Source organism: Geotrypetes seraphini, chromosome 16, assembly GCF_902459505.1.
Source record: "Geotrypetes seraphini chromosome 16, aGeoSer1.1, whole genome shotgun sequence".
NCBI lineage: Eukaryota > Metazoa > Chordata > Amphibia > Gymnophiona > Dermophiidae > Geotrypetes > Geotrypetes seraphini.
This window is the reverse complement of record NC_047099.1, coordinates 11,713,846-11,737,770: the sequence shown is the minus strand read 5'-3', so window position 1 is coordinate 11,737,770 and position 23,925 is coordinate 11,713,846. Positions and strand designations below refer to the sequence as shown.

General features: G+C 44.0%; 1 protein-coding gene across 2 annotated transcripts in view; it reads left to right on the top strand.

Annotated features, from left to right (window-relative positions):
• LOC117349929 (heterogeneous nuclear ribonucleoprotein C-like) overlaps nucleotides 1-22,358 on the top strand; it is an 89,997-nt gene extending 67,639 nt beyond the window's left edge. For both annotated transcript variants that reach the window (XM_033923672.1, XM_033923668.1), the window contains one exon: nucleotides 21,960-22,358. In XM_033923672.1, coding sequence (XP_033779563.1) covers nucleotides 21,960-21,991 — 32 coding nt within the window. In that variant the 3' untranslated portion in view covers nucleotides 21,992-22,358. The remainder of the gene's footprint in view (nucleotides 1-21,959) is intronic.
• Nucleotides 22,359-23,925: the final 1,567 nt, after the last annotated feature.

Here is a 23,925-nt window from a genome sequence, read left to right as displayed (position 1 = left end):
AACTTGCTTGAAGATCTTCAAGCTTGTGAGTGTACCGCGCATGTGCCATCCCGCCCGAGTCGGGGCACACGTCTCCTCAGCGTGGCCTCAGTTCTTAGTTTTCTGCGGAGCCAAGAAGCTCCTTTCTCTGCGTGTTATCTAAGTGCCTCTTGCACCGCGGCTTGCTCTGTTTTGTTTCGGAGTGAGTCGCTGTGCAGCGCGTCTTCTACAAAAACAAAAAGAAAATACTTCCTATTTTTGACCTGGGTCTCGGCTTGGCCGCCTGGCTTCGTTCGGCCGTGGCTGTCCTTCTCCCCTATGTCCCGGCCTGTTACTGGGTTTAAGAAGTACACTCGGTGTGGTCGGGTCATTTCCATCACTGACCCTCATTGTTACTGCATTGAGTGCCTAGGGGCCACCCATTGCGCTGAATCTTGCCCACGCAGTGCCACTCTTCAGCCGCTGGCACTTCACAGGCGGCGTGCCCGCATCCTCAAACTCTTTGGCACCATGGATCCCTTGGAGGTTAAGACCTCGACTCCGGCCTTAGACGGGGTCCCGGCCTCGAGGGCTTCGCCTTCGATTAAGTTGTCCTTGACCTCGAAGGTCTCGACGGTTGTTCCTGGGAAGGCCTCGACTTCGGGTAAGTCTCCTCTTCCTCCTTCAGGTACAATACCAAAGAGCCTCCCACGGAGTCTCAGGCGGGTACAGCTGCCTCGGCCTCTTCGAGACCTCCTTCCAAGTGTGCCTCCACTGTAAGGGAATACTCTTCCTCAGTCGCAAGATCCCATGGTCTCGGTGCCGATGTTCAAGGACATGTTGAAAACCATTCTAACAACACAAATTTCCTCGGTGTTGGGTCAGCTTGCCCCGACCTCGACCCTGTGGCTGGCCGGTCTGAGCATCCTCCCAAAGCCCCTCGGGATTGGTCTCGCAAGTTTCGCTGCTTGTCTTCTAGTGCTGCTTCTTCCTCTGGGGAGCCTCAGTCGAGGTGCCACTCTCAGCCCGCCTCGCCCTCGAGGCACTTGCCGTCTAAAAGGTCGAGGGACCCATGCAGTTAATGTTTCTCCAAGTCCCAGCTCCTGCCGTGGCGTTATCCGCAGAAGTCTACACCGGCTTTCTCCCACCTGCCTCCAGGCACCAGCAGCAGCGTCTTTCTAAACCTCAGGCGCCTGCTGTGGCCAAGCCCGCTCCGTCTTTTTCAAGTTTCAAGTTTCAAGTTTATTAAAATATTTGATTGAACGCTTTTCAGAATACAAAGCGTTTTACAAAGACATAAAATTGGATATATTAAAATTACAAATACATCGTAAATAAAAATTATTAATTAAAAAATTAAAAAACGAACTGGGGTAACAAACACATGGAACAGTAGGAAAGGAGGGAAAAGAAAAAATACAACAAAAAAATAAAAAAAACAAGATGAGTTAATCAGGTTGGGTTAAAACATAAGGATAATGTGAGAAAAGGATTTACAATCTTGAAAATCTAAGAGAAAAGGATTTACAATCTTGAAAATCACAGAGAAAGAAAAAAAAAAAAAAAAAAAAAGGGGTATATACTCAGAGTATAATACAAAACGATAAAATTGGGAATGAACCGAAAAATAAACTTTTAGTTAAAGGCTTCTTTGAAAAGAAAACACTTTAAACTGTTTTTGAATTTATTCAAATCTTGTTCAAGTCTTAAATGAAGAGGAAGGGAGTTCCAAATGGTAGGGGCTGTAACCGAAAAAATAAGGTCACGGCGAGTACCTATGACTTTCAAAGAGGGAACATAAAGGGACGCTTGTGAGGAAGATCTAAGAACTCTAGAAGGGCTGTAGGGGATCAGAAGCCTATCTATAAATGCAGGTGTATTGTTTCTTAATGTCTTAAAGACTAATAGTGCTATTTTATAGGTGATTCTATATGAAATTGGTAGCCAGTGAGCATTTTGAAGCAGTGGTGTAACATGATCGAATTTTTTTGAACCTGTGATTACTTTTATTGCAGTGTTTTGTATGATTTGGAGGCGCCTTATATCCTTAAGATATGCCCCTTTTAACAATGAATTACAGTAGTCTAGCTTTGAGATCACTAGAGAATGTATTAAGGTATTGAGTGAAAATGAATCTAGAAGGGGAACCAATGAGCGGATCATTCTTAATTTATAGAAACAATTTTTTACCAAAGCACTGATGTGTAATCTGAAAGAAAGATTATTGTCTAAAATGACGCCTAAGATTTTTGTGTTGGTAGTAAGATATAGAGGTTTGTTATCTATTAAGATTGGGTTGATTAGTTTTACACCTTCTCTCCCTGAAAAAAGCATAGATGTAGATTTATTAATACTTAAAGAAAGTTGATTATTGTTCAACCAATCATGAACTTTAGCCAACTTACGGTTGATTTCGAGTATATCCTGGGAGCTTGAAGAATCAATAGGGTGTAAAAGTTGGAAATCATCCGCGTAGGCATACACTGTAAATCCTATAGATTGACAAAGAGTTAAGAGAGGGGCCAGATAAATATTGAAAAGTAACGGTGACAATATGGACCCTTGAGGTACACCATAATTTGTTTGATAAGGCTTTGAAGTAGAATTGTTAAAGTGTACAGAAGAAGATCTATTGGTAAAATATGACTTAAACCAATCTAAAACTTGGTCTTTGATGCCAATGGAAGAAAGGCGGTGAAGTAGTAAATGGTGATCAATAGTGTCAAAGGCTGCCGCTAAGTCTAAGGAAATGAGAATGACAGATTTGTGTTGGTCCAGAAAGTAATGAATGGTAGTAACAAGACCTAATAAAGAGTGTTCAGTTGAGTGATTCTTGCGAAATCCTGCTTGATTGGGATGCAAGACATGAGTTTTATCTACAAAGTCTGATAACTGTTGAAATACTACCTTTTCAGTTAGTTTTGCTAGGAATGGAAGACTCGCAATTGGACGATAGTTAGAACATTCAAAAGGACTGGTTTTAGGATCCTTGATAATTGGTAGAAGAACAGAATGTTTCCAGTCTTCTGGAATTGATGATGTAGACAAGCTTTTGTGGATAATTTGTAGAATAATTGGACCGAAAATTGAGAAGTATCGTTTAAGTAGAAAAGGAGGGAATGCTTCATTTTTCGAACCTTTAAGTTTTATTGATTGAAACAACTGTTTTAGTTCAGATAGGGTAGGAATGATAAACTTGGAGCATGTAGCTTGAAAATTAATTTGGTCTTCATCGGAAATAGCAGGAGTTTTGTTGGATATGTTAGCTTTGATGGTATTAATTTTAGTATAAAAAAAATCAGCTAAACTGTCAGCTGTGAGGGAATCATTGACAGGAATATCCGGTTTATGTTTAAAGGTAGTTAATTGTTTTAATATTTTGAAAAGTAAAGAAGAATTTTTAGTCATAGATATTTTTTTATTGTAATATTTTTTTTTCGTTTCGTTGATCTTTTGGCGGTAATATTGGGAATGATTTTTGTACGTTTCCAGATTGTTTGATGTGGGTTTAGCTCGCCATTTACGTTCAACTGAACGTAACTGTTGTTTTAGTAATACAAGAGAAGAGTTGAACCAGGGATTTTTTTGTTTTTTTGGAGAGATAGTTTTAATTGTTATAGGAGCAATTTTATTTAAAAGAGATTGACAGGTGTTGTTCCAGGTAGTTAGTTGGTCGTTTATAGATAGAGAGTTAAAGTTATCCAGATCCAGACCCCATCGTCCACCAGCTTCTCTTCTCACTTTTATCATCGGTGGAAGTTGATTACGTCGGACCTCTGAGTTATCACCATCGTTCGGGAGGGGTACTCCCTTCAATTCCTGCACTTGCCACCAGATCTCCCGCCAAGAGAGTTTCTTTCAAACCGGTTGCAACTTCCCCTTCTCCTTCGGGAGGCTCAGGCTCTCCTTCACCTCCAGTCGGTTGAGGTGGTTCCCTTGGACCAAAGGGACACAGGGTTTTACTCTCGTTATTTTTTGGTTCCCAAGAAGACTGGGGACTTGTGTCCGATTCTGGATTTGAGAGCTCTCAACAAATTTTTAGTCAGAAAAGTTTTGCATGCTCTCTCTGCCAACCTTGTACCCCCCTAATGGATGAGAGGGATTGGTTATGCTCTTTGGATTTCAAGGAGGCCTACACTCGCATACCAATTCACCCGGCCTCTCGCAGATTCCTGATATTTCGGGTGGGGAATCTCCATATCCGGTATCATGTTCTCCCATTCAGCCTCGCTTCTTCCCCGAGGGTCTTCACAAAATGCCTTGTGGTGGTGGCTGCGGCCCTGCAGACGCAGGGCCTTCAGGTTTTTCCCTACCTCGACGACTGGCTCATCAAGGCGCCGTCTTGTCAGGGGGTTATTACAGCAACCCAACAGACTATTACTTTTCTCCAAAGCCTGGGCTTATAGGTCAACTTCCCCAAGTCCCAGTTATGTCCGTCTCGATCTCTCCAGTTAATTGGAGCAGTGTTGCATACATTTCGCCTAAGCTCTTTTCTACCCCGGCCTCGTCAGGATGCCCTCATCCATCTTTGCCAAAGGGTGTCTCTCCTCTCGACGGTTTCGGCCAGGCACATAATGGTACTTCTGGGACACATGGCTTCCACGGTTCATGTGACTCCTTTCGCCAGACTCTACCTCCGCATTCCTCAGTGGACTCTGGCCTCACAATGACGGCAGGATCGAGATCCAGTTTATCGACACATTGCAGTGACTCCTTTGTTAAAAGCAGTCTCTCTGCTGGTGGATGCTCTCTTCAATCTTTCCAGAGGTTTTCTGTTTCACGTTCTTCCGCAAAAGGTGCTCACGATGGACTCGTCTGCCTACATTTGGGGAGCCCACCTCGAGGACCTCGAGGATCAATCTGTTGGAGTTCCGCGCTATTTTCAACGCTCTGAAAGCTTTTCAACATTTGCTTCGCGACCACGTGGTCCTTGTCCGGACGGACAACCAGGTGGCCATGTATTATGTCAACAAACAGGGAGGTACAGGATCCTTGTCTCTTTGCCACAAAGCTCTCAAGCTGTGGGACTGGGCGATACGTCACAACATCTTTCTCAGAGCGGTTTACATTCAGGGCCAGCGGAACTGTTTGGCGGACAAATTGAGTCGCCTTCTCCAACCTCATGAATGGACACTCAATTCATCGACTGCGTCAGGTGTTTGCTCGTTGGGGGACTCCGCAGGTAGATCTGTTTGCATCCCCCCTCAACCACAAGTTGCCTCATTTCTGTTCAAGGCTTTACACTCCTCACAGGCTCAAGGTGGATGCTTTCCTTCTGGATTGGACGAACCTGTTTCTCTATGCGTTCCCTCCTTTCCCTCTGATTCTGAAGACTAGTCCAGCTCATGTCAGCCCATGCCACCATGATTCTGATAGCTCCTTGGTGGCCCAGACAACTGTGGTTCTCACTTCTGCTTCAGCTCAGTGCCAGGGAGCCTCTGCTTCTACCAGTTTTTCCTTCTGCTTACGCAGAGTCGGGGTTCTCTGCTTCATCCCAACCTGCAGTCTCTACACTTAACAACTTGGTACCTCTCAACATGATTGCCTCGTTCCAGTTGTCACAATCTGTCCAGGACGTTCTCGAGGCTGCTCAGAAGTAGTCAACCAGACAGTGTTATGCTCAGAAGTGGACTCATTTTTCTTCTTGGTGTGTTGCGCATTGCAAGGAGCTGCAGTCTGCCTCCTTGTCTTCAGTACTGCACCTGTCTCAGGCCGGTCTCAAGTCGTCATCTATTCAAGTTCACTAATCTAATCCTTAGGTTTGTATACCGCATCTTCTCCACGTTCGTAGAGTTTGGCACGGTTTACAGGAGATGAAATAGGAAGGAACTACAATAAAGAGTTAGAGGTCGAAGTATGAAGAATATTTAGAGGACTTGGGATGCCAGATAGGAAGAGTTTTTTGAGGACTTGGGATACCAAAGTTGGAGAGAGGCTTACATTTTTGAGTGCCATTGCTGCTTTTAATCGGCCAATTGACGGAAAACCGCTCTCTGTTCATCCTGTGGTTTCACGATTCATTAAGGGTCTTTTCAATATCCTTCCTCTGCTCAAACCTCCTCCAGTGGTTTGGGATCTCAGTGTGGTCCTTGCTCAGTTGATGAAACCCCCATTTGAGTCCATTGATAGGGCTCATTTGAAGTATCTCACTTGAAAAGTAGTGTTCCTTATTGCCCTCATGTCTGCTCGCAGGGTCAGTGAGTTGCAAGCTTTGGTTGCGGATCTGCCTTTTACTGTTTTTTATCACGACAAGGTGGTTCTCCGTGCACATCCTAAATTCGTGCCCAAGGTGGTTTCGGAATTCCACCTCAATCAATCCGTTGTTCTTCTTGTGTTTTTCCCTAAGCCTCATTCTTACCCTGGAGAAGTGACACTTCACACTCTGGACTGTAAGCATGCGTTGGCTTTCTACTTGCAGCGCACTCAGGCTCATTGGCATGTTCTTTAACTTTTCATAACTTTTGATCCGAATAGGTTGGGGCATCCTGTTTCTAAGCGAACCATCTCCAACTGGTTGGCTGCTATGCTCAGGCTGGTCTCCCGCTGCAGGGTCGTGTCACAGGGCATAGGGTTCGAGTGAGGGTGGCGAGACTTTCCTCAGATCAACGCCTATTGAATAAATTTTCAAGGCTGCCACTTGGTCCTCGGTTCATACATTCACCTCTCACTATTGTCTAGATACCTTTTCAGACGGAACAGCCAGTTTGGCCAGTCAGTGTTGCGTAATCTGTTCTCCTAAATTGCCAACTCTCCCACCTTCCCTTTATGGTTAGCTTGGAGGTCACCCACATGTAGAGAATATGCTGCCTGCTTGTCCTGGGATAAAGCACAGTTACTTACCTTAACAGGTGTTATCCAGGGACAGCAGGCAGATATTCTCGCAACCCATCCACCTCCCCTGATTGGCTTCTTTGTTAGCTATCTGAACTGAGGCCACGCTGAGGAGACGCGTGCCCTGACTTGGGCGGGAAGGCACACGTGCATGCGTGGTAACACTCGCAAGCTTGAAGATCTTCAAGCAAGTTTGCGAGACTGTCCGCTCGGGGCGCCATTGATTATGTCAGCCACATATAGAGAATATTTGCCTGCTGTCCCTGGAAAACACTTGTTACGATAAGTAACTGTGCTTTATGGTGGTGGTTTTCAAAAATCTTTCTTTCTCTGAAAATAAGGCAAGTTCTATACATTTCAAGTCTTCCACTAGAAACAAAGTTCTACAGTTTTCAGGGTAAAGAGATTTCTGTGCATATATATTGGTTAGTTTCAGTGATCCTGAAGCTTTTTTAAAGCCTGCTCTATAGTGCTTCATGCTTATGTATGAGCTTTGCCTTGATTTCAGTCAGAAATTCTGTTTATCTCTTCAAGTCAAGATTTAGGCCTGTTTGACGTTTTAAATAATATTAGAAATTTTAGTTTTACTGCTGTTAATTAATTCTAGATCGTTACCAGATGTACACAGTGCTATACAGAGTCGCAAAGGAGACAGTATCTACTCAAAAGATCTTACAATCTAAACAGACAAACAGGATGCCAGGGTGAGGATACAATTAGGGGGAGATGGTTAATCTGCTGGCTAGAGTGATGAGCAACAGAGTAGGGTTATGGACTGAACGCTAAATCATAAAGTAGTCCTGAAGAAGGTTGGTTAGCCTCTAGCTCTTCTTTCAAAGCATCTCCTGTAACAGGGAGTTACTGTCTTTCTACCTGAGAATTTTTACTTCCCAGGAGTACAATCCACCTTCTAAGATGCTGTGAGAGGAGGTGGAAACTGCACCTATACCTTCCTCCAGAAGAAGGACATAGTATTGCATCAATGCAACTTCCAGGAGCTGGGAAGTCCTCAGCTATTGCATCTCAGTAAGGAAAAGGAGTGTCATACATACCCTCAGAAAGACCCATGTCATGGTGTCTAAAACCGCAGATGCATGTGGAATCAGAAAACAGTTTTTGCTTATAGTCCCACATAGCTTAACAAGTCTACAAAGTTAAATTCTTGAGCGAGAGGCATGAGTTCTGTCCCTTTTTGGGAAGGTGGGGGCGGTATTAAGTTTCTTTAGCATCTCTCCAGACAAGAACAAATGGGCTTACAGTCCTCTGCAAGCAGGTGGTGACTCAGACACATTGACTTTTGGCAGTAGTACATACCTTTTAAATAAGGCCTGTTGGATCTGATTGGCCTTTCTATTATCCCTTTTTTTACTGTCCGGACAGAGCTTGGGGACCCATCCAACCTTGGGGGTAGCAACATTTGAAGGGTTGAGTCCCTTCCCCCCACATCCCCAAATCTATTTTCTTTAGAGGAGCCTCAGCTGTATGCCTTCTGGCACTTCAGACAGAGCTTTGAGAGCCTGTGGGGTCTGCTCTTTTGTCCTTTATAGCTTTTTGAGGTAAGATCAGTAAAAAAAAAAGGTCCCGAGGCAGCCAGTCTGAAGGAAGCTTTAAATTGGATTTCTTTATCACCTCTCCAGACCGGTATAGCCTTCACTGATGGATAATAGCTCACTTTGACCAGCAAATGGAGACTGAGACCAAACTTTGGTTGTAGTACTAAATAGCTGTATTCCCTCTAGGAAACCAGTCATTGCTCAATCTCTCAGCAGGTGATGGTGAACTATGCCAGTCTCCCCTTATTTAGGGCTGTTGGAATTTGTATAGCGCTCCTTGTTCCCCTACTTGTGCCGGACGTCTGTGCTGAAAAAAAAATCCTGAGGCAGTGCCAGTCTGAAGGGATCCTTTGTTGTTGCATTTTTATTGTTAACTGGCACTTCTATTTCAGCTAGGTCGCGTATTATGCAATGAGCACTTTTAAAGGTTAAAAGTGCTAATTGTATTCCAGACACAAGGCATTCGCAGCTGGCCTGTGCACGCGGTGTGCAGGCTGACGCTAAAGAGAATCCTCGTCTGCATCGGGCCAGCATCCAGGGATCCCTTTCATGAGTCCTTCATTCGCTGACAGCAGGGAAGCCCGGGCTTCCCTCGTTGCCCACACAGGCTTTTCCTCAGCCGCCAATGGTCAGGGAACTAAGGTTTCCCTTACCGCTAATGGTGCTGGGGACTCATCACCACTGCTGCCGGCTTGCCTGCTTTAGCGGCTGGGGCGATTCAGGCCTCTCAGCTGCTACAGGCCTCAGGGTTTCTGTTTTTGTCGGGAAGCACCTCCATCTTCTGGGTCCCCTGCTGTGGCAGGGAATCCTATTGGGCCACCAGGGGGATTTCCTTCTGATTTTGTTTTTCCTTGTGTAAGGCTTATTTTCAAGTGGCCAAGGTTCCTTTTTCCGTCCTGGGGGACTCTTGGGGGGGGGGGGGGGGTCCTCGACATTCACCCCAGTTCTGCTCCCCTTAGCGCCAGTTGAGTTCCCTTCTCCTTTCTCGTCCAAGCGGCCGGGGTCTCTTGGGATGATTTTGCTTATGAGGAGCAGTTTTCTATTGATGACCTGGATCTTTTGGAAGACCTCCAGGATCCTCACAAGGGAACAGATGCTGTTGGTGGCTTAGCAGTTCCGTCTGCTGGCAAGGATGCATCCATAGTGTGCATTTTTCAGCGGGAAAAGCTCCAGGAGCTTATTCTCCAGGTTTCCTCGGGATATTCTTGTGAAGTGGAAAGTGCTGGATGCGCCCTTTCATTTTGCACGTTCTATGGCCCGCCTGTATCATTTTGTGAATTCTATGGCCTGCCTGTATCCTGGAGGGGGATAGGGATACCTTTGAAGTTGCCCATGATGGACACAGTAGTCTGCCATCGCGAAGCGGAAAACTGACCGTTGAGGGCGGCTCAGCCTTATGGGACGCTGAGGAGCGTAGGTTAGTCTATTCTTGAACAGAATTTTGATATGTCTGTCTTAGCAGTTCAGGTGGCAATATGTGGCGGTCTGGTGGCTCGGGCCAGTTTTCGGTGGGCCGAGCATGTCCTTGACTGAGTCTGATGGCTGGTCCTTGGTGGATCAGGAAGTAGCCAAAATTGAGATGGGTGCCTCTTATCTCTCTGATGCTCTGTATGATCTGTTGCGAGTTTCAGCTAAGTCCATGGCGCTTGGGGTGGCCGCTCATACCTTGTGGCTTCAGGCTTGGTCGGCGGATGTGGCATCTAAGACTAAGCTGACAAATTCCCTTTGAGGGTCTTTGTTTGGCGAGGATTTGACAAGTCCTTGACTGACTCTTAAGGTGCCCTGTCTTTCTGAGGATCGTGCCTGCATGCCAGCACGAGGAGGTATTGCTTGGGGGTGTTTCTGCAGATATCGCCCTGTTCTAGGGGCTGCTTTCTTCCTGGCCTTGGAGTCACCCCAGGGCTGTTTCTTTCAGAGCATGCAGTCCTTTCAGGGGGCCCATTGGGGAGGGTGTGATTCCTCAGCAGGTTCCCCCGCTGCCCGTCCAGCCCAATAGCATCTTGCAGGCACCTCCCTTGGTTCTGGTGGGCGCTCGGTTGTGAGAGTTTTACCAAGCGTGGGTCGCTATCACATTGGATCAGCGGGTCCTGGAAGTGATTCGGGATGGCCATGCTCTAGAATGTTCCCGCTACCTTGCCAGATCGTTTTCTTGCTTCTCCTTGTCAGGTGGTGTAGAAGAGCCTTTTGCCAGATGCTACAACATTTGCTAGATCTCCAGGCGGTGATGCCAGTGCCTCTGCAGGAGTGGGGCACAAGCAGATATTCAATTTACCCCGTGGTGCCTAAGAAAGAGGGGACCTTTCGGTCCATCTTGGATCTGAAGGGGGTCAACAGGGCTCTGCGTGTTCCATCTTTTCACATGGAAACCCTGAGATCTGTCATTTTGGCGGTTCAGCCGGGAGAATTTCTGATGGAGGCCTACTTGCATGTTCCGATTCGTGCCTCCCATCAGCAGTTCCTTCGCTTTGCAATCTTAGTTGGCACTACCAGTTTTGTGCTCTCCCTTTTGGTCTGGCCACGGCTCCACAGACATTCACCAATATGATTGTTGTGGCGGTGGTGTTGCGGAAGGAGGTCATTCTGGTTCACCCCTATCTGGGCAACTGGTTGATCAGAGCAAATCTTTTCAGGAGAGCTCCCGGGTTATGGCTCGGGTTGTGAAATTCCTGTAGTCGCTAGAATGGGTAGTCAATTAAGTGGGTAACAATTCCCTATCCTACTGTTCTAACACTGTTCTCTTTTCTCTTAAAGCATTGTAGTTAAACCTGTTCTCTTGTTTCATGTATCGTTATAGTCTTAAAGTTATGTATGTCTTTTACTAAAACCCTGTTTTTATATTTGTAAATTGCATTGAATTATGATATTGTGATCAAATTTTTAAAAAACTCGAAGCTTCAACCTTTCTAAGAGCCGGTTGGCTCCATCTCAGTACCTTGGGGGGTTTTTCGACACCAGCATGGGGAAGGTTTTCCTTCCAGAGGCCCACGTGGGCAAGTTGCAGTCGGATTCACCTTCTGATGACAACCCCGTGTCCTCGGGCTCAGGTTTTCTCTAGGTCTTGGGGGTTGATGGTGGCCTCCCTGGATGTGGTTTGGTGGGCTCAAGCTCACATGTGCCCACTTCAGTATGCTCTGCTTCAGCGGTGGTCGCCTCAGGTGCACAATTTAGACTCTTCGGGGGGTTAGTTCGTCGCAGTCTCCGTTGGTGGCTACAGTCTTCCAGTCTGGTGCAGGGGGTGAGTCTGGATCAGCCCCAGTGGACAGTTCTTATCAAGGACATCAGTCTCCTCGGTTGGGGAGCTCAGGGCAGCTGATATCCGGAGGAGGTGTCTTGGTCGTTGAATGTTCTGAGGACCAGAGCCATCCAGCTGGCCTTGCTAGTGTTCCATATGTTGACGGTACGTCTGTTAGGGTTCTCTCGGACAATGCCAGAGATTGACTTATGTCAATCGTCTAAACAAGGAGTCGTCTGGTGGCACGGGAGGCGGCTCTGCTCATGGCGTGGGCAGAGTCTCATCTTCTGGACATCTCCGCCTCCCACATAGCAGGGGTGGAAAATGTTCAGGCGGACTTCCTCAGTTGTCTAGTCTAGTCTTTGGTTTATATACCAGGTCATCTCGTTGTAGAGCTCTATTAATCTAACAGTCTGAGTTTATTCCAAGTTTCTACCAGTTTAAACACAAGAGATTGGCTAAGCTTCCCAACAGATTTAATTCCTTTAAAAGAAGGGAACGATAGTTTATATTTTTGTATAATTCTCGAGTAGCAAGATCTAGAAGTATTCCAATGTAAGGGAACAAAAGGGTCAAAAATTCCTTAAAGAAACTTGAAGACAATACATGCACACTTAATCCTAGAACGAACCGGAAGCTTTCTCAACAAGGAAGTGACATGGTTGTACTTTTGGCAGCATTTAATTTAATTTGAATAGACAGTGCCCACGTCTGAAGTTTGGAAATATAACACTCTATACCGGAGACTTAAGTCACTGAGATCAGGATTAACTTCCAATAAAATAAAAACATCACCTGCAAAAGTAAATATAGTTTCTGCAGATGTAAGACAAAAATTTTTCAATGAAGTCATATAAATGTTAAATAAGATTGGTGACAAAGGGGAACCCTGCGGCACTCCGCAACTAGGTTTCCATGAAGATGAAATCTTGTCCTCTAAATAAACCTCGTAAGATCGCAGCAATAGAAATTTACTGAACCAATCCAAAACTACTTGGTTTAAACCTATATCTGATTAACATCCGAATCAGAATACCATGATGAACAACATCAAATGCAGCTGACAAATCAAATTGCAGCAACACAGCACATTTGTTATGCGACTAAATTTAGAATCTTTGATATTAATGACAATAAAAGGGTTTCTGTACTAAAATTTGGTCTAAACCCATGTTGGAATGGTAATAAAATGGAAAATTTTTCCAGGTAATTGCAAAGTTTACTAGAGATAATTGATTCCTTCATTTTTGTCAACAAAGGTATATTTGCAATTGGACGGCAAGTTGTCACTTTTCAATAGATACCAGAGAGTGGTGTCTCGGCACTTTTCAATAGATACCAGAGAGTGGTGTCTCGGTCCCGCAGCCTTCGAGTTGATTGTGTGGGCTTGGGGTTAGCCTGTCCTGGATCTGATGGCCATGAGTGGCAACACCAAAGCACCTCTGTTCTTCAGTCAGCGCAGAGATGTTCATGCCAAGGGGTTGGATGCTCTGGTGCAGCCTTGGCCGATGGCGGGTCTCCTGTATGTGTTTCCTCCGTGACTGATGGTGGGCAGAGTTCTTTGCATTGCTCGGCACCCCGTCCATGTTATCCTGGTGGCTCCGGACTGGCCCAGGTTCCCCTGGTACGCGGATCTGGTTCATCTTCTGATAGTAGATCCTCTTCCACTGCCTCTCGCCAGATCTTCTGACTCGAGCCCATTCCCATCTTCAATCAGAATCCCTTTTATCTTATGGCTTGGCTCTTGAACAGAATTGCCTAGGTAAGATGTTTTTCAGATAAAATGATCTCCACTCTCTTGGTGTCTCGGAGGCTTTCCACTTCTAGGGCTTATGTGCGTGTTTGGCATATTTTTGAGGAGTGATCTGCTGTGCGGGGCGTGATTTCCTTTCACACTTCTTTGCCTCACATCTTGGATTTTTTTGCAGGATGGCCTGGATAGGGGCCTGTTCTGGTCTTCTCTCCGGGTTCAGCTGGTGGCTTATTCTGCGTTTTGCTGCATTAGAACATAAGAATTGCTGCTGCTGGGTCAGACCAGTGGTCCATTGTGCCCAGCATTCCGCTCATGCTGTGGCCCTCTCGTCAAAGACTAGCGCCCTAACTGAGAGTAGCCCCACCTGCGTATGTTCTGATTCAGCAGGAACTTGTCTAACTTTGTCATGAATCCCTGGAGGGTGTTTTCCCCATGGCAGACTCCGGCAGAGCATTCCAGTTTTCTACCACTCTCTGGGTGAAGTAGAACTTCCTTATGTTTGTATGGAATCTATCCCCTTTCAATTTAGAGGGTGCCTTCTCGTTCTCCCTACCTTGGAGAGGGTGAACAACCTGTCCTTATCTAATAAGTCTATCCGCTTGAGTACCTTGAATGTTTCGATCATGTCCCCTCTCAATCTCCTCTGTTCGAGGGAGAAGAGGCCCAGTTTCTCTAATCTTTTGCTGTATGTCAACTCCTCCATCTTATTCGCTCTTCTCTGGACCCTTTCGAGAAGTACTGTGTCCTTCATGAGGGCACACCATGGCCCAGTACAGCGGCATGATAACCCTCTCCGATCTGTTCATGATCCCCTTCTTTATCATTCCTAGCATTCTGTTTGCCCTTTTCGCCGCCGCACATTGCGCGGTCAGTTTCATCGAGTTGTCGATCAGAACTCCCAAGTCTCTTTCCAGGGAGGTCTCTCCAAGTACCGCCCCAGACATCCTGTATTCGTACATGAGATTTTTGTTACCTACCTGCATCACTTTACACGTATCCATGTTGAACCTCATCTGCCTTGTTGATGCCCATTCCTCAAGCCTGATTGTCGCGTTGCAGATCTTCGCAATCCCCCTGCGTCTTCATTACTCTGAATAACTTCGTATCGTTCGCAAATTTAATTACCTCACTCGTCGTACCAATGTCCAGATCATTTATAAAGATGTTGAAGAGCATGGGTCCAAGCACCGAGCCCTGCGGCACCCCACTGGTGATGCTCTTCCAGTCCAAGTATTGTCCATTTACCCCCACTTGCTGTTTCCTATGCTCCAGCCAGTTTTTAATCCACATGAGTATTTCACCCTCAGTTCCATGGCTTGCAATTTTTCGAAGTAGTCGTTCATGAGGAACCTTGTCAAATGCCTTTTGAAAATCAAGATACACAGTGTCTACCTGGTGGCCCTTATCTATCTGTCTGTTTACTCCCTCAAAGAAGTGCAGCAAGTTCGTCAAACACGATCTGCCTTTGCTAAAACCGTGCTGACAGATCCTCATCAGCCCGTGTCTGTCAAGATGATCAATGATGCGGTCCTTTATCAGCGACTCTACCATCTTTCCTGGTACCGAAGTCACTCACCGGTCTGTAGTTTCCAAGATCTCCCTTCGAATCTTTCTTGAAGATCGGCGTAATATTCGGCTCTTTCCAGTCTTCCGTATTCTTTCCCGATTTGATTGATAGATGACTATTAGTTGAAGCAGTTCAGCTATAGTCCCTTTCAGTTCCTTGATGACCTTGATGCGGGCTTTATCTTGGCCTCCCTGCAGTTTTCTAGGGAGCAGGTTGTGCTGCGGACTGAACTGTTCCTTACTTTCTGCTAAAGGTGGTGTTGCCTTTTCATACCAACCAGTCTGTGGTGTTGGGTAGCCGGGAGGGCTCCTCAGAACAGGCAGTTGCGCAAGCTGGATATAAGTCGGGTCCTTCGCTCTTATGTTCAGTGGACCCAGGAGTTCTAGAAGTTGGATCATCTTTTTGTTGTAGTGCAGTGGTTATTAACCTTGTCCTGGGGATCCCCAGCCAGTTGGGTTTTCAAGATATCATTAATGAATATGCATAAGACATATTTGCTTGCCTGTCTTCTCCATTCTATGCAAATTTCTCTCATGCATATTCATTACTATTAAATAACAACGGGATTTATAATTCCTGTTCAATAGCTCTCATACATTAAAACATCATTTGATACACCATAGAGAGCACATTAGCAATTACAACACATATAATCATTTAAAATTTATTTCTCATATATAATTTCACCCACAACCATCAAAAATTTCATGTAAGCCACACTAGCACCAATACTTAATCACATAAATATATCTAATAAATATCTGTGAACTCTTCCCCTCCAATAAAAGTTCATATCAAACTTGTATCATTGTCCATATCCTGAATTTCAATGTCTTCAAATACTTTTACAAACTTTTCTTTTTCCACAGTTTATTTGTCCATTAGACTTACTTCATACTCCAGGCATCATTTCTCTTCACAATTGAAGCACTGTGCCCAACACAAGACTGTTTCGCCCATCAGGGGCTGAATAGTTCCAAGCTTCAATTAGATTCTGTATTCTAAGATATACAATGTATATTTCACTATCCTAATACAAACAAAACCTAATCTCATTCCCATTTATCTATCAAAAACAGCATAATCTCAGTTAAATATTCATATCTTTTCATTTATTATACAATGTATGTAAGCCTCACACTTGGGAGCATTCCAAACCACGCTATCTTATCTTATCTTACAAGTGGGGTATATATACTTTCTTTTAGCTGATATAAGACCCTACCCTATTGTCGTGTTGCTCTTGTGGCTGTTGCGTGGGCAGATTTTTTTTTTTTTTCTGTGGGTTCTAGTATTTTTCTAGGGCTGGGGAAGAATTGAAGAACAGCGGCTGTGGGAACATTTCTTTCTTTATCTCTCCTCTGCATTTTCCAACAGCATTTGGGTATGTTAGTTATTATTCTTGTTCGGAATATTGCTTATTTCTATTTCCAGTTCTGCAAACTGATAGGAATAGGGGAAGGTATCTGTTCTATTCCACAGTTTTATTTTCAGTCACCACCTGCTGGTCATGATTGGGATATATACCCGACTTGTAAGATTTAACATCTACCGGTCTGAAGAAGCTAAAAGAAAGTAAATTAGCAGGTAAGAACCTGATTTCTCCTTAATAGCTTTCTTTTTTTCTAACTGGCGGTTTTGGACGTTGGTCTCCTGCGCATACGCTATTAGCACTTTTAAAAAGCAGAAGTGTGGTTTGAGTGCATGAAGTGCTCTGGCTGCTTAAGAGGGAGAATCATTCAGCTTCGGGTGTCAGCAAGCACCACTTGTCAGCTTTGGGCAGTGGAGAAGCCAGAGCTTCCCATTTTAGAATGACAGGAATGGGTCCTAGCTATTCTGCACCAGCAGTGATATCTGTTGTACTGCCAGGGGGTTTTGCTCCTGATTTTGTTTTAGCCATGTACAAGGCTTACTTAAGAACAACTGGGGGGGGGGGGTTTCCTGCTTCTTCCCCTGGAATCTGGTTCTGCTGGGGTGTCTTGGCCTTCCACATCTAATCTATTTGTGCGTCACGCACACCTATACAGGCTCAAGGTGACATCAAGAGGGGAGGGAGGTGAGAGAACATAAGAATTGCTGCTGCAAGTTCTCTGTAAAGGATATCGTCTACAACATTATTTTTTATTTTTTGCAGTGTTGTACTGATGCATGAGGATGCAGTTAGATGCGTTTCTTTCCTTTTCCCCATCTGGCACACTTACTGATAATGTCGGCAACACAGGGGCTAATAAAAGATGCAAATGGAGAAGTATGCTTCCATTGACAGCAGTACTTAACCGATTTGTATACTGGCTGTTAGTGAGAAAGCTTCTCTTAGAGCAGATAACATTATATAGTTGAACATAATCGGTCTCCGTACATATGTACGAGCACTGACCTAATTTTCAAAAACAAATGGTTCTAGCTGTTATGACTCGGGAGGTCCTACATGGCTTTAACCTTGCCACCGCTGTTTAACCCATTGCTTCTACAAACCTTTCATACACAATAGAGGTGAGCTTGTGTGTGCTGGGTGAGTTCAGGATATGCAGTTACTTAGCAATGCCCAGCCTCCCTGTGTAAAGCCTTTTATAGATTTTGTTGCCCACACATGCATAGAGGGGTATGTAAAATAAGATGGGTCTTAGTCCCTGAATACTAGCACACATTGAAACATTGATGGATGTTTAAGTTAAAGCCTAAATAGAGGCATATCCCTGTGCTGAATAATTTGTTTCCTCAAGGCAACTGCTTGGATTGAGGGTGGATGTGTGCTACTTGGTTCACAGACGAAAGCTGCGCGAGGACAAAAACGCTTAGACAGTTGCATGCAGGACATCGGTGTGCCGGAATAAAAGGTAACTTTAAAGCATTCCGAGGGGGGGTGTGGGGAGGAAACCCCCCCCCAAAAAAATTTTACTTAGAAGTGTTGGTACTGCCGTTGGGGGGAGGAACCCACCCATTAGAAAGGAAAGTAATTTTTCCCAGTGTTTTAATTAAAAATTAGTTTCCTCTGTAGGGGGGGGGGGGGGGGCAATGGCAGCAGCAACACTTATAAGTAAAGTGGGGATTCCCCTTCAGAGCACTTTAAAGCTACCTTTTAATCTGGTGCACTGATGTCCTGTGCGCATTCTTATTGTTTTTGTCTGGCGCGCTTTAGTCCCATCACAGTGCTACTCTGGGTGAGGCTTTTTCCAACCCTTCTGCTTCTGGGTATCTGGTGGTGGTCTTAAGTGCTGCTAGAAATTGTCCAGACAGCTGGTCCTTCTGCGCTTCTGTAGTCCTCTTAAATATTGCTGCTTTTGCACTCTTATCGAAATTTGGTTCTAAGCACCATATTCACATATCTACTGTGAAAATGAGTTGTCTTCATACTCACTCATCTAGCTGCAAGATGACAGGAGACCTGGAATGAATGGAGTGGGGGCTATTCTAGTGTTAAGAGGGCACAAGATGATACTCAACATGCGCATAAATTCTTGAATTTGAATTATGGTTATTTCCGTTTTGTATGTACTCTCTGGGAAGATTAATGCAAAGACAGATAGGCTCCAACTCTTCTGTAACATAGTAACAGATCAAGAATCATGCACAACAGCTGACTACTCCTGAAATATTCCATGAGACCACAAGACTACCTGGAAGGATTGTGTATTCTTGTACTCTTAGCCCTGGGCCTTGTGAATGGGTAAAAGTTTGCACGTATTAGATGCTTATTTTATTAATAGCTCAAATCACCCAGTGCTGTATATAAGTTGCCTATAATCTCTCCACCCCCACCCCCATGTTGGAACATTATTAGTTCCTTGCATTTGATTATAAGTTATTTCTTAATGCTCATTAGTCTAAGTTGGATAAAGACAACAGCTTCCCTCTATGGATTCAGTTACTGGCAGACTTCCAACATCCACACATGGTCTGCCAACTACTTAATAAATTCTCCCTGGGGCTAGAGTTGTACATAAACATTGTTAAAAGTATAAGCTGAAACTTCTGCTCCCAGGATAACATTAAGTAGAAAAGTTTTAGTCTGTGGGGAGGGACTCTGATATCTTTGTACTTTGAGGCTACATGAATTATGTATGTATGTATGTTAGACATTTTTTTTAATAAAAATTATGAAATGACCAGTGGAGGACCAGCTAAAAATTTGATTTATATATTTTGGCTGGTGATAATGGAGTTGCCGCCCCTTCTGTTTGAGAATGTATATTAGGAAATGTGATGGGGGAGAGAACTACCAGTGGTCCTTCCTTACCCCTTCCTAACACATGGTTTTTGCCATCCCTTTTCTAGTCTCATTTTCAGCTGTTGCCTTTATATGGTAATTTTAAAACATCTGCCTATATTTGACCTACACCTGTTTTATTCATGTATAAAAGGGCTTTGTAAATTCTGGATCTGGGTGAACTTGTGCCTTTTAATTATGTAAATGTGCATTTTATATTCAAATACCTACAAACCAGTACCTCCTCGCATAAATCATGTGCAGATTTAGCTTATTTAGAGATAGTAAGGAAAGCATTTCCACTGTGCTGAATCCTTAGGTACGAATGTAATAGTGATTTTTCCCCAGCTTGCAGTGTTGGAGATCACATCTAATTTTTTGTCCACTTAAGTAACCACAGAGCAATTGCTCAATAGGTAAGGCTGTTGTTCAAGTACATTTAACCACTTAAAGATAGCCATTACACAACAAATCGGTTTTGGCTAAGGTGACTTGATGGATCTTTGGCTAAACTATGTACAAGTTTCCCTCTATATTTGTGGAGGTTAGGAGCAGAGCATGCCTGCAAATAACTTTTTGGGCCAACACTGACCCACTCCTGCCTCCTGGACCTCTCCACACCTTACCTGGTGAAGCAAGGCATAAGCACTTTTCCTATACTCTTGCTCAGTGCAGAGCCATCAACAAAAATGGCTGCAGTGAGTTCCTAGTCTCGTGAGATCACCACTAGGCCACCAAGTATAGCATGGAGAGGTCCGGGAGTTGGGTGCTTATCCCAGGACAAGCAGACAACATATTCTTTTTTTTTTTTTAATATTTATCATATTTTCCAAAAACATCAAGTGTATCCACTTGTACAGAAAGATAAAATTAAGTGAGGAAACAAACATTACAAATTGTAATAATATAAACAACCATAATAAAGAATTAAAGCTTAACTTCAGCTCAAGTCCTCAATATTAGGATCCAGGAAATATATTCATCGAGCAATTGCTAAAAACAAATCAAGGAAGAAGAAAACAGGCAATTCAATCACTGAAGGAAATGTCCAAATTGAACAATAAGCACTCATGCTGTCCCTGCTTTCAGACGAGCAGCTGACAAAAAAGCTGTCAGTTGGGTAGGATCAAAGAAAATATTCCTGCATCTGCTATTGTATCACACATTTGCATGGGTGACAGAGAAAAAAGTCGCTCCAAGAGCAGTAACTCAGTTTTAAAATAAAAAATACACAATGACGTTTTTGTGTCTCGTGCCAGGCCTGGAAACATCTGTATTCCATATCCAAGAAATTCCTTTAGCTTATCTTTGAAGAAAAGTTTAAGCGACCAGTTTTTATCTGGTGCTAAGGCTACTGTGAGGAGTAATGTTGCCGGTGTAGCCATTTCCCTATTGGAACATTCATGATCATTGAGATATTTAATGGCTGCTGATCATCTTGGGATTGTTTTTTTTTTTGTAATTTTTGATGTTCTTTTCGTAAGGGCAAATAGTAAACCTGGGTAAATGGCAATAATTCCTCTGAAATTTCCAACACCTCCATCACATGCCATTGTTAAAAGGATCTCCCAAGGACCCTCTCAGCTGGCTGGGTCGGGCAGCAGCGGGACTGCCTGTACCGATGTAGAGTGCTAAACAGCACTAGCGACAGCGCCATTTCAACATATCTCTAGGAGATACTGTTGCTACTCTAGGAAAGTTAATTGATCTGAGGTTATCATTATGAGAGAAATTGTCTATGGATTCCAATTTCCTTCTCAGATTTATATTATCTCTCACTAATGTTTCTGCAATCTGTTTAGAGGCAACATTTGAGTTTTTAAGGTCTTGTAATTCAGTTTTGAGATTTTTAATATCAGTTTCATGCGTATTTACTTTTTGTTCCAGCTGAAACAATTGAGGCTTAATTGATCTTGCCAGGTCCGCCACAAGATCCCAAATAGCATCCAGAGTTACCTCTCGGGGTTTATCTAATACATCAGTAGACGGCCAGCAAGAGGCAGCACTTAAAACATGCTGTTCGCTGCCCCTCCTGCTTTAGAAGGCCTGAAGGTACAGGGAGGAGGGTTGGTCATCAAATTGGCAAGCCCAATTTTTTTTAGAAAATGAATCTGAATCGGGCAGCATTACTTACAACCCATCCACCTCCCCTACTTGGCTTTGTTTGCTTAATGAACTGAGGTAGCTATGTCGGGTGGGAAGGCACTCGCACATGCGTGGTACGGACAATTGCAATCTTTCTAAAAGTGGTTGTAGTGGGGCTTTGTGGATGTTGCCCATATGTGAGAATATCTGCCTGTTGTCCCTGTTGCAGTAAGTAACTGCACTCAGTTTAGAAACTCGTGAATAACCAAAGTTAGTCCTAAACCCATGTATATAGAGGGAGAAGTGTAATCTGATTTTCATGACCTGTGTGACTGCAATGTTAGATATGCTAGGACCTTATGGTCAATCAGTGTCCTACAAACTTTTTAAAGCCACGGCATGCTAAACTCCCAGCTGGGGGGGGGGGGGGCAGCCAGAAGTGTGCGGACATCAATGCGATGACATGTTTGCATATGCGCTGAGGCCCTACAGATAGGGCTTTGAGCCTGCAATTACTAAAATGGGGGTTACTGGAGGAGGAGAGGTGCCAGTTGCCTGCTTACACAATATACCTCTTTCAGCAAGAAGTACATCCTTTAAGGTGCAGTCACCCGGTGCCTTGCAGCAAAGGTTTACGATACACTGGTTTTATGTAACCAATGCAACTGTAATCAGTAAATTCAATGCTGGTGCCTGTGTTTGATATTAAGGATAGTGTAGCTTTAAAATGGCATGTGAGGAAAATTAGCTTCTTAACCCTATGTTTCTTCCAGATTTGAAGAGCAGCTGCAGGAGCTGGGTGTAAGATCATCTCCACTACTGGCCAAAATATACTAACAGCAACACGAGGAGAACTTTATTCCTTTGGTACAGAACTCCAGGACACCGCTTTTGTACCCAACTTTAAATTTGTGGAAACCCTTGAGCCCTAGGAAGTTGTTTTTATGGCCAAATTGAACCTAACTGGCATGAAATGTCAGAACTCTGGTACCTGGAAGAGTTGAGCTGTATCTGTTTTGTGAGGTAGGGGACTCTTAATCATTGGTTGACAGCTTGCACCATGCAAATAGATTTATGCAGCAAAACAGTAGCAGCTAATGTCTTTTGTTTTTAGATTATTCGGTTTACAGTTAAATAAAACAATTGTGGTCCCCTTTGATCATGCTACTTAATTATTCCCTTGAGCAGATTTTCTGGGTTTGTAAAGTTTCGGAAGGGGCCTCTGTGTGTGTTGTTTAGTTTTTGGTGGGTTGGTTTTTTTTGTGGGGGGAGGGGGTGCTAAACAGAAATCATCCTTTTCAGTACAATGAAAACTTGTTCCTTACTGTGGATGCTCAGCATTCGTGGCGCTGGTTCCTATGGTGGTGGTATGATGTTGGCCAGCTGAAATCAGCCACTGTCAGACAGACTCCAAATTTATAAGTCAAGCTATTTTTCAAATTGCTCTGTAGAAGGACTCGTGGGTCAGGGTTTGCATATGTTCCTCTGAAGAGAACTCTTGCTGATGATTGCAGAAGATAGTGCTGTGGCCTATCAACTAGGAGGCTGGAGTCCCTAATGTGGGCCAGCACCTCATCAGCTTCTCCAATGTTACTAAATCTAGCAATGAACATAGTTGCCATATTGGCACAGACTGAAGGTCCCTCAAGCCCCATATCCTGTTTTCAACAGTGGCCAACCCAAGTACCTAGCTCAATCCCAAGTAGTAAAACAGATTTTATGCTGCTTGTCCTAGGAAAGCAGTGAATTTCCCCAAGCTCTCTCAATAGCCATTGGACTTCTCGTTTAACCCTGCTAAGCTAACTGATTTCATCACATTCTCTGGTAATGAATTCCAGAGTTACATGTGTGAAGAAATATTTTCTCTGGCTTGTATTAAATCTACCATTTGCAAATTAACTGGTATAGCAACAGATAGGTGAAAGCATGAGTTAGGTGGGATTATCCCACTCTATATCATCAGCTAGAGATTAGTGATATGGATGCTTATGCTAATAGTAATAGAACCGAAAGCAAGGTAACATGCTAATTTATGTGGAAAAGCTGATCTATGCAAATATGTAAGGGAAAGTGATTGGGTCTTGTATACTGCCTTTTTGTAGTTTTACAACTACACTCAAAGTAGTTTACATGCAGGTACTTAAAGCATTTTCCTTCTCTGTACTGGTGGGTTCAAAATCTATCTAATGTACCTGGGGGCAGTGGAGGATTAAGGTCCAAATTCTGTAACCAGCTTCTAAAGTTAGGCACCTATTTCGGAGGCGCCCAACTAGAAAGGCACCTATCTAAATTAAATAACAAGCCCAATTAAGCTTTTTAATCAGCACTGATTGAAACATAGGCGCCTATCAAGAAAGCGTGATTCTGTAACAAGGTGCCTCTAAAAATTTAGGCGGCCTTCAAAAAAATAGGTGCTATGCATGTTAGGCGTGGGTGTGGCTACGTGTTCTTACAGAATCGCTCTTAAGCGTGCTTAAGTGCTCGCATGGGTGCCTAACTTTTAGTTGTACCTAGAGCTGGCCTATTTAATGGGCGCCTCCACAAAAGGTGCAGCTTAGCGTGATTCACTAAACACCCAATTTTACTCGAATCACGCTGAACAGTGCCTATATTGGCGCCTACCTTTTGGGCGCTTCTTATAGAATTTGTCCAAGGTTACAAGGAGCAGCAAGTGGTTTGAACCCACTAAGCCACACTCTCCCCCAAATATGTAGCAGGTCTAAAGTTGCTGGATAATTT